The 18,608-nt window shown below is 34.7% G+C and overlaps 1 protein-coding gene across 8 annotated transcripts in view; it reads left to right on the top strand.

Moving 5' to 3' along the window:
- Positions 1-18,608, top strand: part of LOC6051804 — a 49,097-nt gene that overhangs the window by 15,500 nt on the left and 14,989 nt on the right. For all 8 annotated transcript variants that reach the window (XM_038253335.1, XM_038253334.1, XM_038253328.1 and 5 more), the window contains exons 3-5: positions 14,120-14,367; positions 14,438-14,613; positions 18,331-18,583. In XM_038253335.1, the coding sequence (XP_038109263.1) occupies positions 14,120-14,367; positions 14,438-14,613; positions 18,331-18,583 (677 nt within the window). The remainder of the gene's footprint in view (positions 1-14,119; positions 14,368-14,437; positions 14,614-18,330; positions 18,584-18,608) is intronic.

Below are 18,608 nucleotides of genomic sequence, written 5' to 3'. Positions count from 1 at the left end.
TTTTAAAGAAATTTAATGTACTATTCGAATGTAAATTAACCCAGATCAGTCATTTCTTCATTAATTTTTTTTTTGTTTTAAAAAGTCGTGTTTGTTTCTAACTTGGCAGGGTTATTTTTTTGAGTGTTATAATGTTCTACAAAAATGTAAAGCAGATAATTACAAAAATTGATGTATAACCATAAGGGGTTTGCTTGTAATCATCTCTAGTTATCGCGATTCTTCGATTTTTTTAGATTTAATAATTTATTATTTTTTCTAATTTCTATTTAGTATCCTTACAGATATGTGCAGGCTCGGAAATAACAGGAAAAATATTGGAATTTGATTCAACCATAGAAATTCGGAAAAACTTGAGAATTTCATGTCAAGTTCAAATTTGACCAACTTCTCTTAACTCAATTTTTTTTTTCTTAAAGAAAATTTAAATCTAACTTTTCAAATGCATGATTCTGGAAAACTATGTTTGATTTTGATAGACAATAGACCAGGCCTGCCCAACGTCCGGCCCGTGAAGCCATTTCATCCGGCCCGGGACGGCTTTTTAAAATATTTCTTTGACCGTCCCTTAAGGCTGTTAATGAAATGTTAAATAAATAAATGGATTGTCTGAATAGAAAAAATAATCTTAAGCTCAAATTTTAACATATTTAAACAACATTCTTCATGTTTGAATTTAATTCTTATAATTTCTATATTAATATTTCTAAACTGAAAAATGGTGAAAGAAAACAAAATTATCCATTTGGTAAAATTGTGCAATTTATAAACAAACTTGAGTTGTTGTCTAAAAATGTACAAAAAAAATTAAATTTCTCTCAGTTTTGACTGTGTTAACTTCAAATTGAAGTTGTTTTTTTTTTAAATTTAGTGTGTGTTTAAACTAGGTTAAAAATCATTTCAAAATATTTTTCAAAATATTTGAATAAAGGTTCACAGCAACGCATTTTTTTTCTCCACAAGATCCTCTGTAATTACTTTAAGTTTTAAGTAAAATGTAATAACAAAAGCCGACTCGGTCCTAACCAGGTCCCAGCACCGAAAAGGACCTAAAAATTAATTTTATGAAAAAAAAAACGCAATTATTTTATTTATTTATTTTTAAAGGATATTCGAATCCAAATTTCGTTTGAACAATTATTATGTTTATTTTAAACAAACAAAAATTAAAATAAGTTAAATAAACACATTTGTTAATGTTATCTTAGTTATTCATTCTTAGAATTAAGATTTATGAATCTTATGTGCAATATTTGTTCTTTTATAAAAAAAAAATAAAAATGTGTTTACTTTTGAACTTTTATTAAATATTAGTTCCGGCCCACCACTGCTTCAGAAAAATTAGATTTGTCCCGCAGGGACAAAAGGTTGGACACCCCAGCAATAGACTCAAGCTACTTGACATAGGTTATTTTCTGTTGTGTCTCTAATAATACTGTTCAATAACTGAACTCAAATATAAAAAAAAAAACCCAAAGCCATATTATGTTCAGAGTCTTTTGTTAATTCAATAAACATAATATACAAACGAAAGAATTAAAGAAATATATTATTAAATGTATTTCAACATTAAAATATCTGTCAAAACATGTTGAGCATTTTGATCTCAAAATCTTAAAAATCGTTAGTAGATATAACATTAGTTTTGTTCCATCTATCTCGAATATGTTTTTTTCCAAAGGGACCATCCACAAACCACGTGGACACTTTTTTTGGAAATCACACCCCCCCCCCCGGTTTTTTTCTGGTTAAAAAAATCAAATATTTTGTTAATTCTTGGAAAAATCGAAATGGAAAAAACGATTTTTTTTACAATTTTGAAACCCATCACAAAGCAACAAGTTGTATCGACCTAAAGTGTTCAAAACGACACTTAATGTACTTAACTGCTGTCTAACAACAACAATCGCTCTGCGTGAGATATCTTACTACCACTTAGCTACTGTTAGAAGTAAGTTATCACATTTAAAATTGCTCTTGGCTAGAACATCATGCCCAAACTATTCCGCCTCAAAGTGAAGCAAAAGAATCCACTTGAGCTCAAAAGTCACACTGCTCTCGCCATCATTCGCCTTCTTCATCCGACTCATATCTCTGGCTTGATACACAATGAAAGCCAGAACGAGACCCGAATGGTGTTGTATTTCAACTCATAAGTGGCTCTTTTGCGAGATAACGCCACTCTGGCTTCTTGGGGAGAGTGGGAACCGTACTTCAATTCCATTTTCGATGGTCAAATCTATAAGGTCAGGTTGCATGTCCGAATGTCACGGTCAGTGACCAGCGCTGAACTGTTCCGTTTGCAGCCAACTCACGCCACAGTCATCAAACTTGGAGCAAACTCCTTTGAAGTTTCGATTTATGGTCCCTGATTGCGAACCTCACTTCGGTGACATCATTACTGGACGACCCTGCGGAACTGCTTGTGACTTGACTCAGAGCTGAAGATTACTGTGCTCAACTTCAGCCAGTGTTGATGACCGCACCACTTGGACGGTCATAGTTTATAAAAAGAAGAATGCTTCACATTTAATTGAAATGCTGCAAGCTGAGAAAGTCAACCGGCGTACAGTTAGTCCCCCAGTCTTAGTGTCTGCACGGAGACTTCCAGAGGTACGTGATTTTCGCTCATTTTCTCCTTCTACGTACCCCATAATACGGCTGAAGAGCTTAGGCCGCCGGGTGTTGATCTTCTGCCACGGTCACCACCACACAGCTGTTTCTGGGCGTCAGCCCAGGCTGAGTTCATGAGCAAAACCGATTGCCTCAGCAGGTTTTACAGGGTGCACTCCAACAGGGAGAAAGGGATTACCAACCGAACCCTTGCTAGTGACTCAATCCTGCCGTGAATAGAGTTAGTTCTACAGTTCCAATAGAACATCAGAACTTTCATGTGAGCGGTCAACCCTATTATTCAACCTCAACTGGCGCATGATGGATAGTGGCAGGGTAACGTGATTTATTTCGAAATCACTCTTCTACCTTGGTGTTGTTCACTTGCCGTTTTTTTTGTTCTTCAAAAAGACAACAACAGGCGAAAAAAGTGCCATTTTTTCCACCTCAACAACTCTATTCTAGCCACGTGGGGATACGACCAGACTGAATAGTGCATAAGAAATTGCATTATTTGTGAAGTTCACCGCTGAACTCGTTGGCGGTTGGTCACGACAAGGCAGGAAGTGGAGTCTCCTCTATTTTTTCGTTTGGTTCTATTTTGGATCGAGGATGGCAGACGATGATGCCTCTCGGCTTGTTGCGCATCAGCTAGACAGACCGGCATGGCATGTCGGATGGCCTCTTAGTAATTGAGGAATTCTGATTCTTTGTGTATGGAAAAGAAATATATCACGTTTATTGTTGAACTCAAGTGGATTGCTCTTGTGAATGGCAATACAAATGCTTTGGAATAACTGCGTTGTTTTTTTTAATCAGAGTAGCAAAACACTTCTATAAACTGCTACCGTTATCGTCTAGAAATGATGAATGAGATTGTTTATACTCAAATCCTCTATATTTTTTATTTTATTCAACTCGGATCTTCGACTTTGTTGGGAATTAGATTTCGTACAAGAATCTCTCACTTGGTTAGTTTTCGTGGTTTTTTCCATACAAACTTTAAAGCTCCGCAACGACCCCTAAACATTTACATCTTTGATTCAAAAATAGCACAAATACTTTTTTTGCCTAATAAATCTGACCTCTAAGGGGTCACCCATGCATTTACAAAAAAAACCCTGATGGTGGTCATACATGAAACTTTACTAAAGAAAAAGTGATTTGGTGCATACTTCTGAATGGCGTAAAAGATGCGGGGTTTTATGCCCTAATACATATAAAAAAATCAAAAATAAAATAACAAGGATTTTTGAAAGTTGAATTTTTGTTAAAAAAAATCAATTAAAAAATCACCAATTATTTTCCGTGTATCTATTTTGCCTTCCTCACTGAGGTAAGGCTATAATCCTGCTCTAAAAATGAACTTCGTATAAAAACATCGTAGACCTACCTTCATGTATACATATCGACTCAGAATCGAAAACTGAACAAATGTCTGTGTGTATGTGTGTGTGTATGTGTGTGTGTATGTATGTATGTGACCAACAAACAAGCTCATGTTTTCACATATATTTGGATCTCACTTAAATGTATGTAAACAATGTCCGGATCCACCATCCGACCCATTGTTGGTTAGGTTATCAAAATACCTTTCCAACGAGTCTAAAACATTGAAGATCTGGCAACCCTGTCTCAAGTTATGACCACTTAAGTGATATGTATGTACTTTTTTGAAGCCGAATCTCACTTTAATGTATGTAAACAATGTCCGGATCCACCATCTGACCCATCGTTGGTTAGGTTATCAAAAGTCCTTTCCAATGAGTCCAAAACATTGAAGATCTGGCAACCCAGTCTCGAGTTATGACCACTTAAATGATATTCATGTACTTTTTTGAAGCCGGATCTCACTTAAATGTATGTAAACTATCTCCGGATCCATCATCTGACCAATCGTAGGTTAGGTAATTGAAAGACCTTTGCAATGAGTCCAAAACATTGAAAAACTGACAACCCTGTATCAGATTATCACCACATTGTGTTCTTTTTTTTCTGGATCTCAAAAAAGCTGAAACCACTCATATTACCCATTTTTGGTAAAAAGTGAGGAAGGCATCAACGACATAGGTGGATTAAGTTTGTTTTTGTATGAACAGCTGCGTATTTTTAATTGTATGGAGACTTTTATGGGTGAACCAGTGACACAAAATTACTTCTTTGGTCACAGGGAAGGCCCCCACAAAGTTTGAGCCAAATAAAAAAATATAAGTAAAATCGAAAACTCTGGAGAACTTTATTTCTTTTGTTTCATCGTTTGAGGAAACAAAGTGGTTCAGTTGATTTTTCTAAACCATTTGGCGATATCACGGCCCACTTAATAATGGTTTTGAAGTCTATTTAATAAGTATCAACTGATATCAATGTTTAGTTGACCTTTGGTTGACCTTGAAACATTTTTCAATCTTTTAATTTTATAATATTTCAGAAACCATCGCCTTTAGTTAATTTTGTTTTGCTAGAATTTATAAATGATTACTTTTAAATAACTCTTAAAGAACTCTCTCTCTATTTCGAATAAAAAAGTTAGAAATTAAAAAAAATCACTCTCGTCATTTAAAAGAAGAATATATTTTCAAAGCTATTTCTTCAAACTTTACCACTTAATAATCATATCATCGTGCTTAACCATTGATTATAATCCAGTCTCGGGGCATGTAACTGTGCTGCTATGAGACGCGTTTGCAAATGTCGCTGCCACCAAGATCTTCCAAGTCTGTGTCGTAATAGCAGCAGCTCTGCGCCAAGATCGCTCCCAGAGTGTCCACTTGATCCACACGGGGCAGCCTGTCGTCGTTGGCACAAACCGTGGGTACCGGTTCGCAGTCTAGTTCAATCGTCCAATGCTACTGCACTTACTGTGACCATCGCTGAACATCTGTGCTGTGTGCACAGAGAGCAGAATTACGGAGATTCAAGATCCGCAGCTATGCAAATCATACCCCTGCGAGACTTCAGTTCAGTCAGATGATGATGTACCCTGAGAGAGAGAAAGGGAAATTGCGAGTGATTGAATAATCTGCCAAAGCCTCAATTTGACCGAGTTGGGATCGCGAGTTTGAAAAACTGCCGCTACAATGTTATGAACTCGTGATACGCGTTATCACCGTCCAGGAACCACGCCCTGGTGGGCTAGACGTCCTGAGGGATCTTAGCGTGACTCAGCGCCAATCAGCCCGGAACCAATTGTCCGAGTCGACGGACTCGAAGTATCGAGTACTGTTATCTTATCTGGTTTCTCCAACTTTGTGTCCGAGCTCTGAGTTCTGCCTGCTATCTCTCTCGGTCTCAAAGTTTGGAATTTGCGCAACCGTGGTGTACCGTACCTCCAATGTGTATAGGTCAACGCAACGCGCCTCAATGAACACTATTGTCCCGCTATATCTGGTCGTTTTCGTAGATTTTATCGACTCTCGACAAGACTCGAGAAGTTCAGGGGCTAGTTCACCTTGAAAAAAAAAGCGCCCAATCGACTTCGGACAACAATAACGTTTACGACACCCGACTCGACCACTTTGTTGAGAAGTGATAAACGGTCAATCGCCACCGCATAGCTGAGAGTTCACCCCCGGAGGACCGGTTTTGCGGTGCTGCTGCGGTTGAAGATGGCGCATCGATCGATGGAACGAATTAACATATTGCAAATGCTACCCCCCTCGCGGTTGTCCTGCCTCTGGAGTGGCTTAATAGATGCCTGAGTGTTGAGTTATGTCTCCCCCCTCGGGCAAGGTAGTCGAACCAGGTTTTGCGAATTCAAATACAGAGGGGGGAGGAGGGTGATGTCGTTCGTGGCTACCGCATTGTTTGTCCCACTTTGTCACGGGGTCACCGGGTTAGGCTCGGGACGGGTTTTTGGGCAGAACGGTTTTTGGAGGGGTGCATAATTGAATAGATATGGTGACAGCCCTTGTTTTTGGTTATTTTGGACATGTTTTTTGTAATACAAAAAAACTTCACCTTTTTCGTTGTGTGATACAAGATTTTTTAATGTTTGAGCAATTCTCTACGAAATCGGTCTTTTTTCTTCAATTTTAATTTTTGTATTTTTTAATCCGGCTGAAACTTTTTTTGGTGCCTTCGGTATGCCCAAAGAAGCCATTTTGCATCATGAGTTTGTCCATATAATTTTCCATACAAATTTGGCAGCTGTCCATACAAAAATGATGTACGAAAATTCAAAAATTTGTATCTTTCGAAGGAATTTTTTGATCGATTTGGTGTCTTCGGCAAAGTTGTAGGTATGGATACGGACTACACTGGAAAAAAATGGTACACGGTAAAAAAAAATTGGTGATTTTTTATTTAACTTTATCACTAAAACTTGATTTGCAAAAAACACTATTTTTATTTTTTTTTATTTATGATATGTTTTAGAGGACATAAAAAGCCAACTTTTCAGAAATTTCCAGGTTGTGCAAAAAATCATTGACCGAGTTATGAATTTTTTAATCAATACTATTTTTTTCAAAAAATCGAAATTTTGGTCGCAAAAATTTTTCAGCTTCATTTTTCGATGTAAAATTGAATTTGCAATCAAAAAGTACTCCAGTGAAATTTTGATAAAGTGCACCGTTTTCAAGTTATAGCGATTTTTATGTAACTTTTTTCAAAATAGTCGCAGTTTTTCATTTTTTTAAATTAGTGCACATGTTTGCCCACTTTTGAAAAAAATATTTTTGAAAAGCTGAGAAAATTCTCTATATTTAGCTTCATCGGACTTTCATATTATAACATTGAAAATCGGACCATTAGTTTCTGAGATATCGACATTGAAAAATGGTGGGCTGTTTGTGTAAGACTTAGAAAACATCAATTTTCCTGTTTTTAAACCTTTGCCTTGCAATATCTCAGCAACTAAAGGTCGTATCAACAAAGTCCGATGAAGCAAAATATAGAGAATTTTCTCAGCTTTTCAAAAATATTTTTTTCAAAGGTGGGCAAACATGTGCACTCATTGAAAAAAATTAAAAACTGCGACTATTTTGAAAAAAGTTACATAAAAATGGCTAAAACTTTAAAACGGTGCACTTTATCAAAATTTCACTGAAGTACTTTTTGATTGCAAATTCAATTTTACATCGAAAAATGAAGTTGAAAAATTTTTGCGACCAAAATTTCAATTTTTTGAAAAAATTAGTATTGATTAAAAAATTCATAACTCGGTCAATGGTTTTTTGCACAACCTGGAAATTTCTGAAAAGTTGGCTTTTTATGTCCTCTAAAACATATCAAAAAATAAAAAAAATTAAAAATAGTGTTTTTTGGCAAATCAAGTATTAGTGATAAAAAGTTATATAAAAAAATCACCAAATTTTTTTTACCGTGTACCATTTTTTTCCAGTGTAGTCCGTATTCATACCTACAACTTTGCCGAAGACACCAAATCGATCAAAAAATTCCTTCGAAAGATACAGATTTTTGAATTTTCGTACATCATTTTTGTATGGACAGCTGCCAAATTTGTATGGAAAATAATATGGACAAACTAATGATGCAAAATGGCTTCTTTGGGCATACCGAAGGCACCAAAAAAGTTTCAGCCGGATTAAAAAATACAAAAAAAATCGAATGACCGAAATCCTAGAGAATTGCTCAGTTTATTAATAAATGAGTAATTCTGTAGAATTTTGCAATTTTTTTCGACATTTTCAACTTTTGTGTTATGTCTAAAGAAAAGTGCAGTCTATGGATCGAACTACATTCTGGGCAACTTTGTTCTTTAACCTGAAACCTTAAAGCTAATATTGTAGATTAGATCCCAACCTGAGTCAACAATCCCTTCTCTGCTCTCAATTTGATTTCTAACCATTCCCCCCAAAACAAAGCTTCACAAATTGTTCCGATAAACATCTTCTTCATCACGTCTCGTTTCGTTTCGTTTTCCAGATTGGTTTGCGCCCATCAGCCTTGATGGTCAAGTCAGTCGCTCGGGCATTACGAAAGTCTTAGATCTCAACGAGCGAAAGATTGCTCTTCCTCCTCGCTCTCACTCTCCCTTACAGCCAACAAGCTGTTTGGCTGTTTAGCGCAATTACGCCGATTCCTAAAGAGCTCCGTACTCGACTCGACTCAACTCAACTATACCGACTAATGTTGGCTGAGTTGAAGGTCTTTCGCTCTCGCTCTCGGAGCGGAGTTTACTGCCGGCAAAACGAGCCAACGCTAAATTTGGACAAAAAATTGAATTAATTTCGCGCCATTTCGGTAGTCGTTTCCTCCTTCCGGTCCTTCTTTTCGGGTATTTTTATGTTTTTTTTTTCTTCGTGGAAAGTATGAGCAAACCGAGTAGATAAGTCATACTTGCATGCCTGTGTTTGTAAATAATGGACCGAGTGGCATATATGTCGACTCGAAATTGGTGCATTGTGCCAAGAAACGATTATTTTTTGGCCATTTGCCCGACTGCTCGATATCGGTTTCGAACAGCAGGCGTGGTGCCATCATAATAATTCGATTACCCAACACATATAATCAGAGATGCATCAGCTCTGAACTCCGAGAGATGTATCTCAAACACAGCTTGAGTTGTTCAATCACTTTCATTATCAATATTTTTTAGTTTTCATCCAAGAAGATAAGTGTGGCACGTTACCGAATAAATGTTGGCGCCGGGGCTCGGTAATTAGCATCATGGCGGCTTGGCTTGGACTTTAGTTAGCCTAGTGATTATCTTTGGTTGGCCGGCTTTCCGAGACAAGACAATGGGAAGTTGATGAGCATGATTGTAGTCATCTTCTGAGTGGCATAATTTGGACATTCATTTGAGCAGCCAGTCAGTAGTACCAGTGGTGAATGTAAAGACTGAGTCAGAGCAGAGGTTGGAATTGTCGGTGAGCGGACTTCAACCTGGTTTTACAAGATTTGCGTAAGAATGTAACCAATTGATTGGAATTGGGATTTTATTGCCACCTTGGATGGTGATATCGTCATGATCGTGCAATCTTGTCGCATATCGACGCAATGCTACCTTCACAGATTTCAAAAACCCTCAGAAATTCAACAAAAACCTCAAAAACTTCGTGCAATGTTATATCTCTTCATGAGAAAGTAGTTGCGATCTAATCGTGCTATCTTGTTACACACTGGAAGTGCGACAACTAAAACGAAGTTGACTTTATAGCTGTCGGCCACCATTGCTAGTACCAACCACTAGTGTCTTCCTTTTATCTACAAGGACTTCGCCGCCCTGGGCTCCTAAGTGTATGAAAGTATGGCACGGAGCGACGGCGCCGAATACCCATTTTTGTGCGACAACTGGCTAAGGGAATTTAGTCAGATGGCGTTTTGTCACATGTATATGACCGACTATATTATTGTTTAACACTCGGGACACCGACAACCAACTTCAATTCACAAATTGGTCAGCCGAATTTGGCCAATTTGGTAAATTTGCTCAATTTGGTCAATTTGGTCAATTTGCACAATTTTGGTCATTATGGCCAATTTGGTCCATTTGGACAATTCGTTCAATTTTCTCAATTTGCTCAAATTGCTCAATTTGATAAATTTACCCAATTGGCTCCATTTGCTCAATTTGATCAATTTGCTCCATTTGCTCAATTTGATCAATTTGCTCCATTTGCTCAATTTGCTCAATTTACTCAATTTTCTCAATTTGCTCAGTTTGCTCAATTTGATAAACTTGCTCAATTTTCTCAATTTGCTAAATTCAGACAATTTTGCAAATTTTGAAAAAAAAATGATGAATTTCGTCAATTTGGTGAATTTGATTGATTTGGTAAATTTGGTAAATTTGTTGAATATGGTCAATTTGTTCAATTTGGCCAATTTGCACAATTTGCTCAGTTTGGTAAATTTGGTGAATTTGCTCAATTTAGTCAATTAGGTCAATTTGGCCAATTTAGACAATTTGCTCCATATTCTATTTTTTTCAATTTGCTCAATTAGCTCAGTTTGCTCAGTTTGATCTATTTGCTCAATTTTCTCAATTTGCATAATTTTCTCAATTTGCTCCATTTGCTCAATTTGCTCAATTTGCTGAATTCAGACAACTTTGACCAATATGACAAATTTAATAAAAAATTGAAGATTTTCGTCAATTTGGTGAATTTGATTAATTTGATCAGTTTGATAAATTTGGTGAATTTGCTCAATTTGAGCAATTTGCTCCATCTGCTCAATTTTCTCAATTTTCTCAATGTGCTTAATTTGCTTAATTTACTCAATTTGCTCAATTTGCTCCATTTGCTAAATTTGGTCAATTTGCTCAATTTGGTCAATTTGCTCAATTTGCTCAATTTAGTCAATTTGCTCAATTTGCTCAATTTGGTTAATTTGATCAATTTGGTTAATTTAGTCAATTTGGTCAATTTGGTCAATTTGGTCAATTTTGTCAATTTGGTAAATTTGGTCAATTTGATCATTTTTTTCAATTTGGTCAATTTGGTCTATTTGGTCAATTTAGTCAATTTGGCCAATTTGGTCAATTTGGCCAATTTGCTCAATTTGCTCAATTCGCTCAATTTGCTTAATTTGCTCAATTTGCTTAATTTGCTCAATTTGCTGAATTTGCTCAATAGGCTAAATTTTCCCAATTTGCTCAATTTTCTTAATTTACTCATTTGCTCAATTTGCTTAATTTGGCTTTTTGGTCAAGTTTGCCAATTTTTCAATTTGGTCAATTTGCTCAATTTGCTTAATTTTCTCAATTTGCTCATTTGCTCAATTTGGTCAGTTTGGTTTATTTGCTCAATTTGGTCCATTTTGTCAATTTGGTCAATTTAGCCAATTTGCTCAATTTGGTCAATTTGGTCAATTTTGTCAATTTGGTCAATTTGGTCAATTTGGTAAATTTGGTCAAATTGGTCAAATTGGTCAATTTGGTCAATTTGGTCAATTTGGTCAATTTGGTCAATTTGCTCAATTTGGTCAATTTGGTCAATTTGCTCAATTTGGCCAATTTGCTCAATTTGGTTAATTTGGTCATTATTTTGACAATTTTAACAATTTTGACAATTTTGACAATTTTGACAATTTTGACAATTTTGACAATTTTGACAATTTTGACAATTTTGACAATTTTGACTATTTTGACAATTTTGACAATTTTGTCAATTTTGACAATTTTTGACAATTTTGACAATTTTGACAATTTTGACAATTTTGACAATTTTGACAATTTTGACAATTTTGTCAATTTTGACAATTTTGACAATTTTGACAATTTTGACAATTTTGACAATTTTGACAATTTTGACAATTTTGACAATTTTGACAATTTTGACAATTTTGACAATTTTGACAATTTTGACAATTTTGACAATTTTGACAATTTTGACAATTTTGACAATTTTTACAATTTTTACAATTTTTACAATTTTTACAATTTTTACAATTTTTACAATTTTGACAATTTTGTCAATTTTGTCAATTTTGACAATTTGGACAATTTTGACAATTTTGACAATTTTGACAATTTTGACAATTTTGACAATTTTGACAATTTTGACAATTTTGACAATTTTGACAATTTTGACAATTTTGACAATTTTGACAATTTTGACAATTTTGACAATTTTGACAATTTTTACAATTTTTACAATTTTTACAATTTTTACAATTTTGACAATTTTGACAATTTTGACAATTTTGACAATTTTGACAATTTTGACAATTTTGTCAATTTTGACAATTTTGACAATTTTGACAATTTTGACAATTTTGACAATTTTGACAATTTTGACAATTTTGACAATTTCGACAATTTTGACAATTTTGTCAATTTTGTCAATTTTGACAATTTTGACAATTTTGACAATTTTGACAATTTTGACAATTTTGACAATTTTGACAATTTTTACAATTTTTACAATTTTTACAATTTTTACAATTTTGACAATTTTGACAATTTTGACAATTTTGACAATTTTGACAATTTTGACAATTTTGTCAATTTTGACAATTTTGACAATTTTGACAATTTTGACAATTTTGACAATTTTGACAATTTTGACAATTTTGACAATGTTGACAATTTTGACAATTTTGTCAATTTTGTCAATTTTGACAATTTTGACAATTTTGACAATTTTGACAATTTTGTCAATTTTGACAATTTTGACAATTTTGACAATTTTGACAATTTTGACAATTTTGACAATTTTGACAATTTTGACAATTTTGACAATTTTGACAATTTTGACAATTTTGACAATTTTGACAATTTTGACAATTTTGACAATTTTGACAATTTTGACAATTTTGACAATTTTGACAATTTTGACAATTTTGACAATTTTGACAATTTTGACAATTTTGACAATTTTGACAATTTTGACAATTTTGACAATTTTGACAATTTTGACAATTTTGACAATTTTGACAATTTTGACAATTTTGACAATTTTGACAATTTTGACAATTTTGACAATTTTGACAATTTTGACAATTTTTACAATTTTTACAATTTTTACAATTTTTACAATTTTGACAATTTTGACAATTTTGACAATTTTGACAATTTTGACAATTTTGTCAATTTTGACAATTTTGACAATTTTGACAATTTTGACAATTTTGACAATTTTTGACAATTTTGACAATTTTGTCAATTTTGTCAATTTTGACAATTTGGACAATTTTGACAATTTTGACAATTTTGACAATTTTGACAATTTTGACAATTTCGACAATTTTGACAATTTTGACAATTTTGACAATTTTGACAATTTTGGCAATTTTGACAATTTTGTCAATTTTGATATTTTGATAGTTTGAGTTTTTTTTTTAATTTCGCTAAATTCAATAGGCTTTAAAAAGGGCGAGTTTATCCTATGCAACTAAAAAATAGATTTCAAAGAAATATTCACCAAGAGTTCACCAGAATCTCAAAACAAAGAATTTTAAACGTCTCAAAGTGCAACCGCAACGCATAATCTGCATTCTGAACTTGACTTTGCATCGTTCGTTCGTTGCGCCAACCTCAATCCATACCACGGTGTGGCCTAAGCTGACTCATCATCAACGCCCCAGTCCCGGAGTGCGCATCCGGCTCCGACTTGGTTTTTCAACTCACCTTCGTTTTATTTCCACACACACTCACTCCCTCTGGCTTAACTCAGCTCAGCTTCTCCATGGTCTATGACTTCAACAAGCCAGTCTGGCAGCCAGCAAGTCACCCAATTTTACAGCCTCTCATCATTCTCATTACCTTGGCGTCCAAGTCGTCGTCGTCGTCGGATGCTGATTATACCAACGCACGTGTGTGCATGTTTGAGTTTGTTTTGTTTCTATTCTGCATGCATGATTATTTTTAACGGTAGCTGGAATGGGGCGTTTGTACTGTGGGCATGTACATGACTCGTTCGTATGCCCCGCAAGTAATAGATCATGCAATAGCTACCGTTCGGAATCCGGCGCGTCAGCTGGAAAAAATAACTCAATGGAAGTTGATGTTCATTCTGGGATGATTTTGGCTTCTTAGAAAATGCATATGTTGTCTTTCTTCGGGTAATAACCAACAATTTCTTCTCTCCCTTTGTTACAGATCCAGTAAATCAGAGAAGAATGCCGACGGTTTGCAAGAGGTGGAACGCGAGGTCGATCGCTACAAGGACATCCTTCAGAACCTCAACAAACGGATAGCGACCACAGTGTCCGCCGGCCAGCCCCAGGATGCACCGGCCAAAGAAAAGCGCATCCGCAAGGTGCCAGAATTCGTTCTGGGCCAACTGATGGAGGACTCCGTCAAAGATCTACCCCCAGGCCTGTTGCGGGACGTACTTGACAAGTGCGGTAAGGAATTCAACGACCTTAACCAGAAAAAAGTGATCCTCACATCTGACCCCCCCCCCCCCTCTTTTAGCCCGCCTGGAAAAGACAGTCGCGTCGGAGATCATCACGAACGAGCTGAGCGTGGAGAACTCGGTGAGCAAAAATCTGAACGACATCATCGAGCGGCACCTGGCCACCATCCAGAAGCAGAAGCGAACCGTCGGCAAGTGCGCCCAGGAGTACGAGGCGACCCGGCAAAAATATGATGTAAGTTGTGATCATTTTTGGGTTATCTTCAATGCAGACTCAGTCATTGGGTTGAATCAGTCGCGAAACCATCGGTTTGTTGTCGTTATGGAAATGATCGAGTGTGATTCATCATCACCTCGAGTTGGATTTAATGCAAAAGCAATAAAATGTGTGTCAGTAGCTGGCAGGCGTCGTTTTGTTTACAGCTGGTGAGGCGACCGTGTGTTTTTGTTTACAATTTTTGCCAGATTTATGACCGTTTTTTTCTGACGAATGTTTACTTGGCGAAATGTGAGCTTATCAAAATCCATTTGGTCAGATGGGGAGGATTATACGAGCAATTCGTTTGTTGTTTGATGTGCTCATCAGCGTTTTATAGAATTAATGGAATTTTTTTTACAAGATGCTTTTAAAGATTTGCCAAGCACGCCACCAAAAAATTCAATAACTCTTATTCCTTGCTAGTTTTACCGTGGTTTTTGCCATTAAATTAAATCTTTCTAAGTTATATGAATTCTTAATAATTTTTAATTAGAAAAAAAATAAAATAAATAACCAACAAAAAAAATAAATAAAACAAGAACGATCTTCAGTTTGTACGAATTGCACAGCTGAAAAAAATATGCTAAAAACTAATCGTTTTAAAAGAATTACTCTGAAAAATTAGATTCAATGGCATTCATACCTTTGTCAAAAACTTGTTTTTTTAGTTGTTTCTTATCTAATTTTATGTCATGTTAAAGTCAAAAATGCTTTGCAAAATAAAACAAAAAAATAAAATTGTAATGCAATATTTATATAATCGTCAATTCAGCCAGAAAAGGTAAAATGACCAAAAAAAAAATGAGACCTGAAAATTTAAAGAAATGAAATAAAGGTATATTTAATTATTGTAATTTATAACCATATAACTTTACTTTGTTGACTTTTTCTAGTATTTCTTTTGGTTAAACTTTTTGTCCTTAGTTTTCCAGTTCAAAGAATATTGATCAACTACAAAGTTTTAAAAGTTGACAACGGTTTGGGCACAGCAAAAATTTAAAAAATAATACAATGAGTTGAAAATTCCAAGGTGTAAATTTCTTTTCCTTTGATGTAATTTTACCTGATTTAATGTAAAATATAAAAAGATTAATACTTTACCAATATCTGATGCAAAATTATTATTATTATTATTTTTTTCAAACTAGATATTGCCCCATAAATTTCATTGAAAATACTTGTACAATCGAATGTAACCTGTTAAGAAAATTTAGTTAATGATTTATGACTATTTGCTTATGTCAAAAGAAGCCATTAATGATGAAAATTAGTATTTCCATGCAAGGCTCCAAAATCTGTATCATAAGAAGGGATTTCCTAATCGAATTGGTGTCTTGGGGAAAGTTGTAGGTTATGATTAGGATTTTTTACGAATTCACAGTAAAATACTGTGTAAATTTGTAAGTTGTAATAGAGGAAGGTTTAATATTTCCTCTTCTATGATGTAACCTACCTACCATACCTCAATTTAGACTGAGAAAGTGGAATTACCCCGAAAAAGTAGTAAATTTACAAATTTTTAGATAGAAAATTACACATTTTTCCGACATAAAAGATGTATCACTAATAGTTGAAGTTCAGCAAAAACTAGTATTTTTGTCAATTTTATTAAAATTTTGGAACAAAAATGCATCTTTACTCTTAAATTAAAAAAAATATTGTTATTTTTGGTTAAAAAATAAAAAGTAATTCCAAAGAAAATTTTATATATCATTTCTTTTTTAAGACGTTGTTGCTGAGATTCAGGCTCTTACAGTTTAAATTTTGAGCAAATTGGTGTTTGTCTATGTCATCTAATTTTCCCTAATTTTTTAACTCGTGATATCTTGGAATCAATTGGTTCGATATTCAATGCTTAAAATGAAACTTTTTGAAAATGTCTGCACTTAATAATAAAATAAGATTGAAATTAAAAAATCAAGCATTAGCTTTTGTTTGTGCTAAAAACACTTATTTTAAACATTTTTAAACGACGGGATTGATTTAAAAAAAATGAATTAATTTTTTATAAAAAAAGTAGTTTATTCAATTTTCAAACATCCATCTTTCGGTTTTTGACAAAGTTTCATGTACAAACCAGACTCGATTATCCGAAGTTTCGATTATCCGAAGTTCGATTACCCGAAGGTTGGTTGGGATTTCGGATAATCGAATCATGAACAGAAAAAATAAAACAAAATCGTTTCAATTTCTTTCTTGCTTCTTACATCAATTTCGAGTTCAGCAAACCGAATGTTAGCCAAATTTGAGTGGTTGATTGCCTACTAAATTACTTTTTTTTAGTATTTCGTCATCGCTATTTTGGCCGCCATCTTGGATTCAAAAATTCTAAATCACTTTTGAATAGTTTAGGGGTCATATTTAAGTTTGACAATCAAAAATAAGACAACGAAAAGAAATTTTTTTTTCATGATTCGATTATCCGAAGATTTGATTATCCCAAAATTTGAGCATCCGAAGTGAAATTTTTCCAAGGCCTTCGGAATCGAATCTGGACTGTAAAACCTAAATGACAAAATTTAAAATTTCTGTCTTTTGGGGAATATCAAAACTTCCGATGTTTTGTCCCTGCTTTGGGACTTTTACAAGGAATCTCTTTGGGATAGATTTATTGAGTAACCCAAGTACATAATTGAAACTAAACAATATTACCGAAATGGGGGTGTTTTTAGTTGGAAAATGCTCCATCAAACATAAAACTACACACAGCTAAAAAAGTAGTTATCTAGCTGCGTGTAATACTGCATTATTTTATGCAATTTTATGTGATTTTACACCCTGAATTATGTAGCCCATCAGTACTCAATCACCTACTTGACCGAAATATCATGCGTTTATCCTTACAGCTTTTCATCGGTCTGATAGCCGAGTAGGCTAAGGCGCCAGTCCTTACTGTTGGTGCTGGGTTTGAATCCCGCCGGTTGCAACTTTTTTTGTGTTTGCAAAAATTGTACATGCAGTGTGTAATATTAAGTGTCTTTTTGGACGAAGGTGATGTGCATGCTTTTGCATGCGATTTTAAAATCGGATTTTTTGCTGTGTGTGAAATAGTGTAAAATCTCTACAAAGTAAAAAATAATGTAAATTTTGAGGCTGTAATTTTGGAAGGTTGAATATTACCTCTTTTATAATGTAATTTTACCTCAATTTAGACTGAAAAAGTGACGTTACATCAGAAAAGTGGTAAAATTACACATTTCCAGAGGTAAAATTACACCTTTTTTTCTGACATAAAAGATGTACCCCTTCCCAGCTGTAATATTACCATGATTTTTTTTTCTGTGTAGGTTTGGAAAAATAGTTCAAAAATTTCTTAATCTATATGTATTTTCTTTTCCGTGGGTCAAAACGTCGGGACAAATCAGTGCTGAACTTCCCCAAAATCCCGAAAGCCAACCAAACCTAACCTTAAAAGCTTATTACAAATTATAACAGATGTTAAATACGTAAAACATTAAGAAAAAATAATTACATGGATCCATGAATTATTTAAGATTGTTTGACAGTAGTACAAGTTTTACAATGGTTCAGGCATTTTGCAATACTTTTTGTTTAAAATAGTAAATATTAACCTTGAAATTCGATTTTATGTTTCAAAATCTTAAAATAAACTTAAAAATTTCCAAAGGTTTCACGGATAAACTGTTGTTTTTTTACAAAGAATTAACAATGCCCCCAAATTTTCCCCCACAGTCCGCGCAGCGCAACAGCGACCAGCTCGGCGGCAACCAGGCCAAGCTGACCCAGCTGAAGGACGACCAGGAGGAGCTGCACAACAAGCTCGAGAAGGAGCGGGACCTGTACGAGTCGTACATGTACGAGCTGCTCGCCGAGGAGGAAAACATCGCCAACTACGTCAAGGAGTACGTCAAACACCAGGAGCTGTACTACACGTCGGCGCTGCGGGAAATCCAGAGCACCATCAACAGCATGGACGGGTTGTTCCGTAAGTCTTAACTGAAGGGGGGTCA

The sequence above is a fragment of the Culex quinquefasciatus genome, chromosome 2 (genome assembly GCF_015732765.1).
Source record: "Culex quinquefasciatus strain JHB chromosome 2, VPISU_Cqui_1.0_pri_paternal, whole genome shotgun sequence".
NCBI lineage: Eukaryota > Metazoa > Arthropoda > Insecta > Diptera > Culicidae > Culex > Culex quinquefasciatus.
The sequence above is the reverse complement of the archived record's forward strand: the minus strand, read 5'-3'. Positions and strand labels throughout refer to the sequence as shown.